The sequence below is a fragment of the Gymnoscopelus braueri genome, assembly GCF_963280865.1.
Source record: "Gymnoscopelus braueri genome assembly, chromosome: 10".
Taxonomy (NCBI): domain Eukaryota; kingdom Metazoa; phylum Chordata; class Actinopteri; order Myctophiformes; family Myctophidae; genus Gymnoscopelus; species Gymnoscopelus braueri.
Genome location: NC_137611.1, coordinates 45,892,830 through 45,906,041, shown reverse-complemented (window position 1 = coordinate 45,906,041; position 13,212 = coordinate 45,892,830). Strand labels below are relative to the sequence as shown.

Genomic DNA, 13,212 nt, shown 5'->3' with positions numbered 1-13,212 from the left:
AACAAGCAGCAACACAAGACAACAAAAAAAAGCCCTCATGTCGTGGTATAACAAAGTTGCAGAACCCCTGCTCTAGTCTAGTTATATTTTATGCCTTGGTCTCTGATTAGATGTTACATTTCCTTGTCTCGTGTTTTGATGTGCTTTTTTTTAATTAATTATCAACGTCTGCCCCAGTCTATAAGCCAGACAGAACTACATGCTTCCTATTCCTCTATCAACAGTTGAGTCTGTTGTGTGCACTACTACTTTTAACTTTACAGCTACAATGATAGATACATTTTAAGAGCTTTTCCCACACTGTGCCACAGCAACATTAAAATAATGTTTACATTAAGACCACACTGGAAAGTTTAAATTATGTATGATTGGAATATTTAAGACCCTAGTGACACTGGTTCAAACACACGCACGCACGCACACATTAAGACGGGCAAAAAGTAAACAATACAATGTTTGATTAATGTAAACAGTTCACCAATGACTTACGCTTGTCTGACAATGTAAAAGTGGCCTAACCAAAGAGGCCTCTTTAAATACTGGCCCCATTTTCAAAGCATATAGTCAACACATTATTACTGACATCTTTGATGGGGGAAAAACAATGCATAATTAACTATCAATATAACAAATGCAACTAAACCAAAAATCAAGAACCAATTCCTTTCTATTACAATCAGCCATAAATATCTCTCCAGCCCTCAGTAGTGAGCACATGCACACATACACAACACAGAGAAGTAACTACTGTTTCAAGAGAGCTGCCCCGCAACTAACTCAAGATGTACGTCCTCTGACTAACGACTCAATGCTAGTCTTCAGTGCGCCCACATGCAGCTCTGCCACCAGGCAAATGCCCGGTGGCGTACCCGCGTTCGACGCACCACAAAAAAACATGGATGGATCACAATGGATCACAATGGATCACATTTACAATTTGTCTACAATGTGTTTAATAATTGTGTCCTTTACTGCAATGATTCTCCTTCTTTCCTCTATCACAGCAAGGCAAAATCTTGAGAAAGTCATGACAAAGTATTTGATTAGATGAAATACTTTGAATACTGTGTATTGTGTGGACAATATGTTCCAATGTATACATAATTATTTCATTACACAATTATTGTATTTAATTATTCGTTTGTTTGTTGGTTTGTTCACTTGTTTTACGTTTAAAATAATAACATGCACTCAATAACAATGGTGTTGAGCTTCTGTTTGGGGAGACACATTTCAAATAATCATCAAATAATAATCAATGCATCACGTTGCACCAAGTACTGAGCCTGTAGATCTGCTATGTTTGCAGAATGTTTGCCTAAATGTCCAGAATAAGGACACTAGGGATTAAGTTGTTAAGGTCTAACCCCAATGCTTCAAATCTAATTCCTTCACTGCCTGAATCCTTTTTTTTTTCTTCTTTTTTTTTTTTACTATTTAAAGAAATCTGTACATTTCTGGAAAACGCCCAGATTATTTTGTCTTTCTCCGTACATCTATGTCTCCGATTTTGTGAGCTTTTTCTCTTTGGCCACCTTGGATATGATCTGCGCGTTCTTTCATAGCCTCCAAAGACCATATAGCCCTCCCTGGCTTCTGACTTTTCGCCCTCGATGAGCAGGTCTATGTATTCAGGGGCGGAAAGTGGATTGGGCCTCAAAGCAATCTCATTCAGTCTAGCCAAACATGCAGCTGACTGCTCCACAAGGGACACTATCACGTCTTGAAGGTTTGCAATGTCCTCCTCTTGCCTTTCGATCTTGGAAGACTTGGACGGATAACTTTGCTTGCGTGGCATTCTCATACTTTGCCTTCAGCTCCTGCACTGTGCGCTTCTCTTTCACCTTAACGTACTCCCATCTGTACTTCTGGTTGAAATGGACAGTCCACACACATTTTCCCGGTCATACAGTACACCTTCCACTGCTGTCCATGGCGGCACAGCCGTGCTTTTCACTGTCATTTGGTATTCTACAGGGGTAGTGACAAGTCATTGAACACTGTTGGCAGTTGGTGATGAACTGTCCTGCTTTAGTGATAATTTCTTGCTTTGGCTTGATGATATCAACCTCGCTCAATCTCAAAATTCTCATTTGAGCTGATGGCGGCTTCATGCTCTAATTTTTCTCATTTTTTTGCTTTGTCATCCTGATTCCTTCAAGTTTCGCTATCCCAGCTTTAACTTGTGGCTGTATACCTTGGATAGCTGTTTCCTTTGTTAGCTACAAACTTTTGGTCTCCATTTTGTCTAAAGCTGCAAAGAAATGTTTCAAGCTCTTCATGCCCATGTTCCAAAACATTTGATCAAAGTTTTCATCGTCAGTGTGTTCATCTTCGTCACAGTCCCTTTCCCTGAGGGATCTATTGTCTGCAAACAGAGCAGAGTTGTTGAATTTGAAGTGAATGGGCAACCCCACGTCTGTTTTAGGGCATGGGACATTGGAGGCATTTATCGCCTCCAGAACTGGGGGCTGCTGGCCATCTGCGAACGTCACCAGCATCCGAATGTTGTCTGCAATGTCTTTGCCAAAAATGGACAGCACAGAGTCAAGCACATGCTCCTGTGTGTGTGTGTGTGTGTGTGTGTGTGTGTGTGTGTGTGTGTGTGTGTGTGTGTGTGTGTGTGTGTGTGTGTGTGTGTGTGTGTGTGTGTGTTTGTGTGTGTGTTTGTGGGTCAGCCTTGCAAGAGAGGCCTGGGTAACAAAGCACACTGTGTCAATCTCACTGACACCGATCTCGGAAGCGAAAAGGCTTCGGACATTCCCTTGAATCTCTGTCTATTCCACCAGTGTCACCAAAGCCTGGTGTGTCAACGAGGGTGAGGGAATAAGGGACTTTAAAACCCTCTTGGTGGTTAATTTTACTGTATATGCAATGACCTCAGATGTTTGGCTTTCAGCTTGTGACTTTGACTGTCCCTCGTGGACTAATTTAAATCGGTAATCATCATTCCAGTTTATGCCGAGGATGTAGTTGATCATCCCATTGATGAGGTGGTCTTTCCTGCCCCAGTTGCTCCAATCACCATTATCGTACGATTTCGCCTCATGCTTTCCTTGCCAAAACTGTAGCTCTTGCATCCATCAATGTCAATTTCATTCATTTTTAGAGGTAGCTTGCATGTAAACTGAGGGCGACCCTGAATTGATGAGTTTGCTTTCAAGTCTGTGCAATTCAGCTAGACGTACAGAGAGAGTTAGCATCTTATGTTGTCTGGACAGTGACTGCAATGCTTTCCTTGCTTATGCCAGCCACACCACAGTCAGATGTGACTCTAATTGTATACTCTGTCAATGGTTCAAGCCCAGTAATGATGGCATATTCAGCATTTGAGGAAGTGCCTTTGGGAAATGAAAAAAAGAACATTTTTCATTCCAGTGGATACTTTTACGTACTCCACACTGTATCTCTCCACAGTCACCCCGTCTCCAAGCTCAGTTGGTTTCTCCCAGAGAACTCCAAATCGAATACTTCTGCGGTCTATAACTTGAGGTTTTCCAGGTGGACTTGTGGGTAAAGTTTTCATGGAGCCACTGACTTCACTGGCTGGCCCTCTGCCAACTGGACACACTGCTCGGTATCTGAACGTGTACTCTGTGTTTGGAGTCAAATTGGACACTGTGACATCATCAGCTTTGGATGCAGTCTGTTGTTGCCAGCCATCTTGTCCAGTAACACAGTACTCAATAGAGTAGTGGCTGATGTCTTCTGCTCCAAATCCTGGTGGGTGCATCTTGAGTGTCACACTGCTATGGGTTATGTCAGTTGCTTCTGTTTTTTCAGGCTTTGAAGGTGGATCAAAATTGTCATTGACCTCAACCCCATCCTTATGAAGGTAGATGCTTGCACCCTTTTGCCTCTCATTTGGTATAGCTGTTGTTAGGAAGTGGATATTCTTGTTTTCCTTGTTGGCCTCTGAAAAATCAATGAGGAGCTTTGCTTTCTGTCTCAGTGATTGATAGACATCTTTTGAAAAGTACCATTGTTCCTTTTCTACGTCATGGGTATGAAGTGCAGTATCTTCAGTGTTCACTTGTTTGGATGTTTCTCTTAAGTAGGTTGATAAAGTTGACAGATATGGTTCAGGCATTTGCAATGACGTGAAAGCAAAGCATACAACATGCTCTGTTTCTGGACTGAGGATTATTTGATCAAGTTCATTATGACTTGAGACAATCTTTGTGTTTTTCATCATGTCAGTAAGGGACTTGATGATGCTTATTTCTCTCTCTTTGCAGCGCATCCACTCACTCAGGTCTTTGTTGTTGAAAGGAGATGATTGTCTTCTCTTCAGGACCTCTGCAAGCGCACTCTCCTCTTCCCCACCTCCTCTGATTGAAACAAGTTTCTCTGACAAGGTTTTCTGAAAGTCCAGCTTGTACTCTTCACACAGATTTTTAAAATCTTTCAGCTTCTTGCTAATCTGTGGGAACTGTTGTGCGACAGTCCTGTTTAGTGCATCATTGCACCTCAGTTCCAGTTCACTGAAGTCCTCCAGGACACTTTGAGCTCTATTCACCAGTCCAATGCTAATCTGACAAACAAGCTGAGCAGCAGTAGAGTCTAAAACCTGCAAAGGCGTCAGCCAGACCTTCACTGGTACAGCATTCTCTCCCTTTGATCCCAGTAACTCTGGCAGGCTTTGGTAGGCTTCTATTGCATCCATAAAAGACACTGGATTGTTCTTCAGTGAAAAGTCACCATGGAACTTGCAGGAGAATTTATCACTTTTTGCAATGTCTGTGTCATTCATTTTTAGAGAACCTTGACCTTTTATTGCCAGGCTGGGAATATTATTGATTATTACCCTCATGTTGCCTTCAATGTGTTGACAATTCTCTTCATGAGACACATCACGGTCAAATACAAAGAAGGCTTGTGCCCCTTTAAGGATACCAGTTACAACATGTGTTGCTATGTCAGAATCAAAGACGTGTGGATGTTTCACATTGCCTCTTCCAAGTGTATTCATTGACAGTTCTTGGAACTCTGTGATAGCTTTGTATTTTAATGCTACTCTGGCCTGATTTTGTGAAGTCTTGCTATCTTTGAGATATTTGGCAGAGCCACTAACATCTACCAGTCCAGCCAAGAAACTTGCTTTCAAGGAAGCTTTAACATCCAGTGATGACGTTTTGTACTCTATTGTTTCAGATGTGACTATTTCAAATTCAGTGTTGGGTTGGGGTCTTGTTCTTGTGTCCTTTAGTAGATCTTCATGATCCCACAATGTAATGCCTGTAATGGATGAAATAAACAGCAAGTTACCTTCATCACTTGTTTCACTGTGGTTGATGAATAAAATATATATTTTGTAAACGGCCTTCGAATTCATCCAGAATACATGTGAAGTGGTGTATTTCTTCCTTATTTTATTTTCATTTTTACCCATACATTATCCTCGCTATCTGTTCCATATTGTTATTTTTGTTTATTGATTGCAAAGTTATGTTGTGGAAAAACATTTGAAATAGCTTCACTAATTCCTGACAGAAACATTTTATAATGACATTATTTTATAAATGCATTATAATCTTCTTACTAATATTACTAGTATAATTACAGTTATAACCACTCATAACTCATATTGCTTTGTAACAATGAGTCAAAATATGTGGTATTTGGGTGCTTTAACCACTAGCATCCCTATTCTGGGGAGAACGTTCACCTAGAATAGCAAATGTACAATTATACGTGTCATGTTGCAACGCAATGTGGTGTAGAGGGGAAAAGGAGCAGATCTGGTATAGAGCCCTGGGGTCTCTGGTCAAATAAGTGAATCAAGTTATTAAGTTATTAAAGTTATTGAATCAATTAATTTAATTTAATTAGTAATTTAAAATTTAAAAATTCATAAATGGTTGTGTGGTGTTCTTGCATAGATTTAAGTATATTTTTTCACTTAAATTAATACACTTATAATTAATTATACATTTCTATTACAGCTATTATAATTGTAATTAACTCTGATCGTGGCCAAAACAAAAATACAAAAATAATTGAAATCCGCCATCTTTGAACTTCCGGTACCGTAATGAAACCGGAAACGACTGCTATTGGATGTAACCGCAGCGAGGGCGGGTCTTCACCTACGGCTTTTACTGGTTCTACCAGTAAAAGAAACATACCCTACTCTATCATTCATTTTTAAATGAATTGGACAATACTAAACTCATATCATGATGATTTAAAAAAAGACTCTAAACTAGCGATTGAAAACATAAAGTGTTTATGAAAATATTCACTAAGGTAATGAAATCAAGAGTAAAGTCCGCCCATTCATTTCTATTGCGAATCATTTTTACTGCAACCAGCACTGCTCTGCAAAAGGTGAACTAGCGCCATCTGCTGGGCCATTAATGGGAACAGCATGCTGTAAGAGAACCTGGAAATGAGCTTCAATTCCAGTGCCGGGGGTTTGCCCACTGGTCCAGAGCCAATCTCCTAAATCTCTGTACTTATTTATGTTGTATGCTGCCTGCCAGTAGGCCAAGGAATACGTGCCATCCCAATTGTTTCATGGTGGTACTAAACCAGTCCACTTTGCGTTTTGGCACATATCTTTTGAACTGTAGGCCCACATAGGTCATGCCCATTTCTGCCTAAAAATAATTTCCGCCATTTTGCATTTTCTTCAAAACTACTTCTACAGATTCTATACAACACTCGCACAAACTTCTACACATTATACCCGGAAATATTGCAACACATCTTTACTTTTTAATTTGTGTATATAACACATATATTATAGCTTTTAGTGTCACACTTAGCTTCATTTTGCGTCACGCTTTATAATCTGAATACAGCATTAGGCTTGTAAGTTGAATTCTCACTGGGAGTACCTCACATAAAACATCTAAGTAATAATACTGGAGTATTAGTAGTATCATTAGATCTGTTTAAAAACATAAACGGCAGTATAGTCTATAGTCACATCCTACATTTAAAGCTGTATACTGTACCTGGGATAAGTGAGTCTCTGCGACAGTCATAGAGCATGCCAAGGCTGAAGGGTCGACCAAGAGCTGCCAGCTCTATAGTTTGTCTCCTCTCTGGATCCATGGCTTACACTGCACTGGAGAAAATAAATCATTCATTCATTCTAAATTAGTTATAGTAGAAATACATAATAACAACACATCAATGACCGATATTCCCATTTATTTAAGGAGCCCAGTTATGGGCATATACTGATGCCATCAGGTATCTCCATATGTGGGCACACAAGAGATAAGAACAGATGATACAGATATCTCCATATATGGGCATAAAAGGGACATTAAGATGAATTAAGATCTATGTTTGGCAACGGTAAGGTGGGAATTATCTCCTTCTCTGAAACTAAACTAGATGAGTCTGTGAATGATTCTGAATTTGAGATTGAAGGTTATTTGGAAGGATAAAGATTATTTTGGGGGAGGGTGTGTATCTACGAGAGAACTACCCTTACCTTCAATACACTGGCGCCTGACCAATGGGGCCAACGCGCTCTTTTGGGGTGAGAGGAGCCCGGCACCCTCCAAAACCTTGCTTCACTCGCAAGTTTATTAGCTTTACTTGCACTATTTGTTTGCTCAAGTTGGAATAATTCAACTGTCTATTCACGTCTTTGCTTTGTCTTTGAATGCATTGATGAGAAGAGTTTTGCTTCGGGTCGGGTATGAACACTTATCATTTAAGAGTTATTGATCCGAACATGAAGCAAATTTTTACTCCAAACGTCTAGTAGATGAAAAGTGCACCAGAGATAACAATGTGTTGTCATAGTAACACGGCAGACAGCTGCCGTGTTAAGGGCATTATATTGCAATATAAATGAGCTCATAAAGCATTATAGAGGTGACCGATTGGGATGCAAGGGTTTAAGTGGTTAAAGGTGCCTCAAAGAGCCAATGAGACGTCCCAAGAACCAAAAAAGGGAATAGGCTACTTTGTGCTTCTACTCCATTACAACTTAGAGGCAAATATCACACTTTTACTCCACGACACTTATTAGACAACTTTTGTTACTAATTACTTTGCAGATTTAGATGACTATTATTGCGAAATATACATTAACCACTTAAGCCCTATTTTATACTTTGGGTATTTGAAAATAGCCGATCTACAAGCTCACAACGCATCGCATCATGACTTGTCGTGAGCTCGTAGATCGGCTATTCATAAAAAGGCACATTTTGAAAGGTTTACTTTACCGGAAGTATATGTTAAATTTAACTCAAGTAAAACTTTGCATACAGCACTTTTAGACTAACAGCACATGCAAGTATTGCTGCTTTTGCTTGAGTAAAATAAATATGATTACTTTTTCAACGTCATACAGTTGTATTGTACAATGTAACAACATCAGTGTTGGCAGATGTACGATAATGATCATATTTATTGATAAGGTTACCCTCTCGACGATCTGTGATCAATAATGCAGAAAATGCCCAAATGTACGATCAATTCAGAAAAGGTGCAGGAATTTACCAAATTCCCTGGCTACTGATTTGGAGTCTGGTTTGGCTGTTCACAACGTGGATTGAGAACAAAAAGGCAACCTGACCCTAGATGTGTACTTGGAGGCATTAAAACACCAGTTCCAGGCTTGTATTAGATTAGAGTGAGGTCCAGGAAGTTGCCATGCAGCCTATGTGGTGAGTTTTCCTCAAGTAGTAGTCTCAAACGAGGTTTTTACATATTTAAACCTGTAATTTGTCTTTTTTATGCGTTAACATTTTACACCTTTCAGAATACTAAACACCATCATTTTTCTTTGTTGGATTATCCTGCCAATTCAATTCAATTCAATTCAATTCAATTCAATTCAATTCAATTCAATTCAATTCAATTCAATTCAATTCAATTCAATTCAATTCAATTCAATATGATCCTGTATGTCCTTACCTGTCACAAGTCGTGATGAATCCAACGTCCTCGTCTGTAGAAATGTAAATGTATTTGCAATGGATGAAATTTCCTTCAAATGTAATTGTTGAATGTGTTGTAGTTGCAGTCAGTCACACAGTGTCAGGCAGGCGTGATACTAAAATGTGTTTCTATTACCTGTTATATACAGAGACTGGGCGGAGACACATTGATAGAGAGATACAGTACAAACAAACTAATGAAGCTCCACCCACAATGTTTGTGTGTGTGTGTGTGTGTGTGTGTGTGTGTGTGTGTGTGTGTGTGTGTGTGTGTGTGTGTGTGTGTGTGTGTGTGTGTGTGTGTGTGTGTGTGTGTGTGTGTGTGTGTGTGTGTGTGTGTGTGTTTCAGTGGTGGAAAAAGTTCTCAAATTTGTTACTTATGTAAAAGTATCAATACTGCCGAAATGTATATAGGGCTGAAGTGGTTAATGTATGTTTTGTAATAATAATAATACAAATCTCCAAAGTAACTAGTAACTAAAGTTTGCAAATTTCTACTTAAGTACAGTACTTAAGTAAATGTACTTAGGTACTTTCCACGACTGTGTGTGTGTGTGTGTGTGTGTGTGTGTGTGTGTGTGTGTGTGTGTGTGTGTGTGTATGTGTGTGTGTGTGTGTGTGTGTGTGTGTGTGTGTGTGTGTGTGTGTGTTTGTGCGCTCTTGTGCGTGCACACAAGAGCGCTTGTACTTCTATACTTATGAGGACCAAATATCCCCACAAGTATAGCATTTGAGAAATAGACAGAGAGGACCATCTCCCTGGTCCACACAAGAAAAATGGTTGTGATTAAAACATATATTTAGAGGTTTACAATAAAATAAAATAAAATCAGGTTGGGGTTAGCGTTAGGATTAGGCATTTAGAGGTTAGGTTTAGGTGTTCCTAGGTGTTTCCCTATTTTATGGTTGTATTTATAGCTTTGAACTATACCGTAGTTTAAAAAAAAAAAAAAAGCCAATCTACAAGCTCAAACGTGTCAACGTGTTTTACAGATTCAGGTCAGGATCAAAAGTGACACCCAGGTTAAGGCACGCACACCTAGGAACGCACGGCCACATTTGTATAAAAAATTCGACTATTTTGCATTGCCACCCATCTTACAATGTGTTTTATCTATTCTTGTCTGATATACATATAAAGGGTTCAGTACTGTCTCCAGTCAACCATGAACTGTTTTACATGAGACATGGAGCTGGATACAAAAGTAAATTCTTAATTATATACTGTACATAAATAGGTCATAATGACCTAGTGGCTTAAATTTTCGTAATGAAAGGTTTTAGGATAAGTCCTTTTGAAGAAAACGGACAGGGGCGTCGGAGTATAGATGCTGAATATGGAAGGAAAAGGGAGAATGGAGAGAGAGTCCTGCACACTGTCTTCACTTATAAAGAATAAGTAATGAAAGGTTTAACATGTCATATTCTTGATAATCCTCAGAAAACTGTTGAAATGTCAAAATTTGAGGAACTGTGGTGAGTGACATGGATTTCACAGCGGTTGTGTAAATAAGCAGCACACAATCATCTGTGCTTCCTCCAGCTTGAACATTGAACATTGCACTGGCTTCTGATGCTATCAATGCACTGAATGGGACATTATCCCGTGTAATCAGACGATTGAATGGTCTGAGTACTGTAGGTGAGATACTGACCTACCCACGTGTAATCAGACTATTGATTGGTGAGATACTGACTTACCGGGGACAGAACATGATTTACGATTATGTGCCTACCGGTACATAACTCGGACGGCGCTGAGTCGGCTCAAGCGAACGTCGCAACGTTCGGCACAGCAACTCGCTCGCTTTGCCTCGCTCAGTGGTGCCTCTCGTGGCTCCATGTTCGCTTGAGACGGCGTGCCTCAGACACGGTCCAAAACTATACTTTATACAAAACACCTCCGTCGGTAGGTCAGTATCTCTTGATCCACTCAATAGTCTGATTAAACGTGGGTAGGTCAGTATCTCACCTAGACCATTCATTCATCTGACTAAACGTGATAATGTCCCATTCAGAGCATTGACAGCATCAGAAACGGTGAACATTGAGGCAAATAACATGATAAGGTTTCTCTTAGCTAGACACAGATCATTTAGTGGTCAATCTTCATTGGTACAGACACATAGTTGGAAAAAAGATGAAGTGATGTGTATATACAACCCAAATTGGTTCATGTGCAGGGTAAACAACAACAACAACAATATACAGTAATGTGTGACATAACAGAAATTATGTTAGCCCTGTGACTGCTAGTATCAATATATGAGAGGGGTCATACCACATTGATGTGTTTCTCTGTGTACGAGAGAGCACCATATCATCCCTGTTGGGTGGAAACCTTGTAGGTGCAAAACCAGAGCTGGAACCCTGAACGGGCCTGTTGGGCCAAAGGGCCCAAAGGTCAGGGGGGCCCTCTAGGACATTTGGTCGACTGAGACCCATTGTTCCAGAGCCTGATCCTGAATTTCAGAAGCTGAACCAAAAAGACCCCTTTGCTTCTTTCAGTTCACTCTCAGTTGATGTGTTGGTGTGGTGATATTATGTGGTTTGTCAGGACCACACCATCGTTGTGAAGTTGCTGATGAGACAAATACTTTACTTAAAATATTGCAAAAATATTCAGTTACATTATTCTTTTTCTCTGCAGAAGTCTTGTGAAATGCCGTGGGGTTTGTCGGAAAGTGTCTTTTCAAGTATAGCCTTTCTACACTGTGCAGCTTTTGCTGATGAGAAAAATGCATTTCCCATTCGACTTGACAAAACATAATTAATCGTATGTGTTTTTTGTCATGGTGACATTGATGTCTTGTCTCATTAGTTGTGCTGGAAAATCAGAAGTCGTCTAGCACTAAACAGGTAACACACCTGGACGATTGATTTGCTGCCATGGTCATCCCTGTGTTAATTTGCGTGTGATTTGTAGGGTTCAGGGTTCACATTAAAACCAACAAATCTGAGTCTGTTTGGATGGTGGACGACACCACACAAACTGTGTTTTACTTGAGCCATAGGGGGTCATACCTATGTTCCCCAGGTTCTATGTTCCCCAGGTCCTATGTTCCCCGTTTCCTAGGGAGAGCGGGGAATATAGGACCTAACCTAAACCTAACCCTAACCATAACCTTAGTGGGGAACATAGGTACGTCCCCCATAGAGATGGGAGACAAAGGGAATTATTACCCCTTAAAGCTATCCTCTTCTACCCCAAATTTGAACCCGGTTTGCTGCAGTGCTGCATTCGAGTCAGATTCTGTGTCTATCTAGGTGAGACATGACACAATCTGAATGTCTCCATAGAAGAGCAGGGAAACAAAATACAACTTACCCAATTGCACAAGTTATATTATATTAACATAATCTACCATACAGACACAATTACATTTTATTCATTAAAAAAGTTACATAGTGCTGCTTCAAGTTGGCCATGTTGCATTTCTTGCAATATCTGTAATGAAAATTAAAAAAGAATATATAATTTCATGTTTTATTATTATTTTAACGACTTGGTGTTTTAATTAACCCTGGTGTCCCTATTTTGGGAAAGTCATTACATTTCAAAACTTTTCAAAAAATCTACAAGCTCACAACACGCCGGTATGCAACATTTTGAGAGCCATCAAATGACAAGCTAATAACAAACATAATTGAAATGTTTTTGAAAATATAAAACACAACAAAAATATTGCTTAAGACTGAAGTAACATTGCATGTTTTGATAACTTTTTATTCCAGAGCAACGTTACAAGGAGCCAATTGAAGAGAGAGCCAGAGTGAGTGATCTGGCAATTATTACATCCTGAAATGAACATGTGAGGGAGAAGAGATAGTTTATAAATAGTGTATAAATGCTGCAGTGTATTGGATTTATGTCTGAATTTCATGTGAGATTGAAAGCTTGATGAGCTGGAGATCTTTTTTTTTTTTTAATAACATCCTGTGATAAACATTTATTTTCATCCACAGTCCAAAGCCTAATTATTTTTAGACAAAAAAGTGTCATGAGACACTTCATTCAACAAAAACAAACAAACAAGCAAACAAATACATTATTTGGCCTAGAGATAATGCATTAATCATATTGCTGTTGTGGGTACAAATATTATTTGCACTTGTCTAATGGAATCATAGATTTGATTTTGTATTGTTCTCCATCGCAATCATACACAGCATCCTCACTGGCATTAAATGATGCACAGACAGACAGACAGACACACACACACACACACACAAACACACACACACACACACACACACACACACACACACACACACACACACACACACACACACACACACA

At 39.5% G+C, this 13,212-nt stretch overlaps 1 protein-coding gene across 1 annotated transcript; it reads right to left on the bottom strand.

Annotated features, from left to right (window-relative positions):
- Window positions 1-2,222: 2,222 nt before the first annotated feature.
- LOC308093620 (stonustoxin subunit alpha-like) lies at window positions 2,223-7,062 on the bottom strand (the record flags this gene model as incomplete). The annotated part of the gene is made up of 3 exons (XM_080439952.1): window positions 2,223-2,521; window positions 3,403-5,238; window positions 6,963-7,062. The coding sequence occupies 3 exons, from the start codon at window positions 7,060-7,062 to the stop codon at window positions 2,223-2,225; spliced, it is 2,235 nt and encodes a 744-aa protein (XP_080296078.1).
- Between the last annotated feature and the right edge of the window lie 6,150 nt (window positions 7,063-13,212).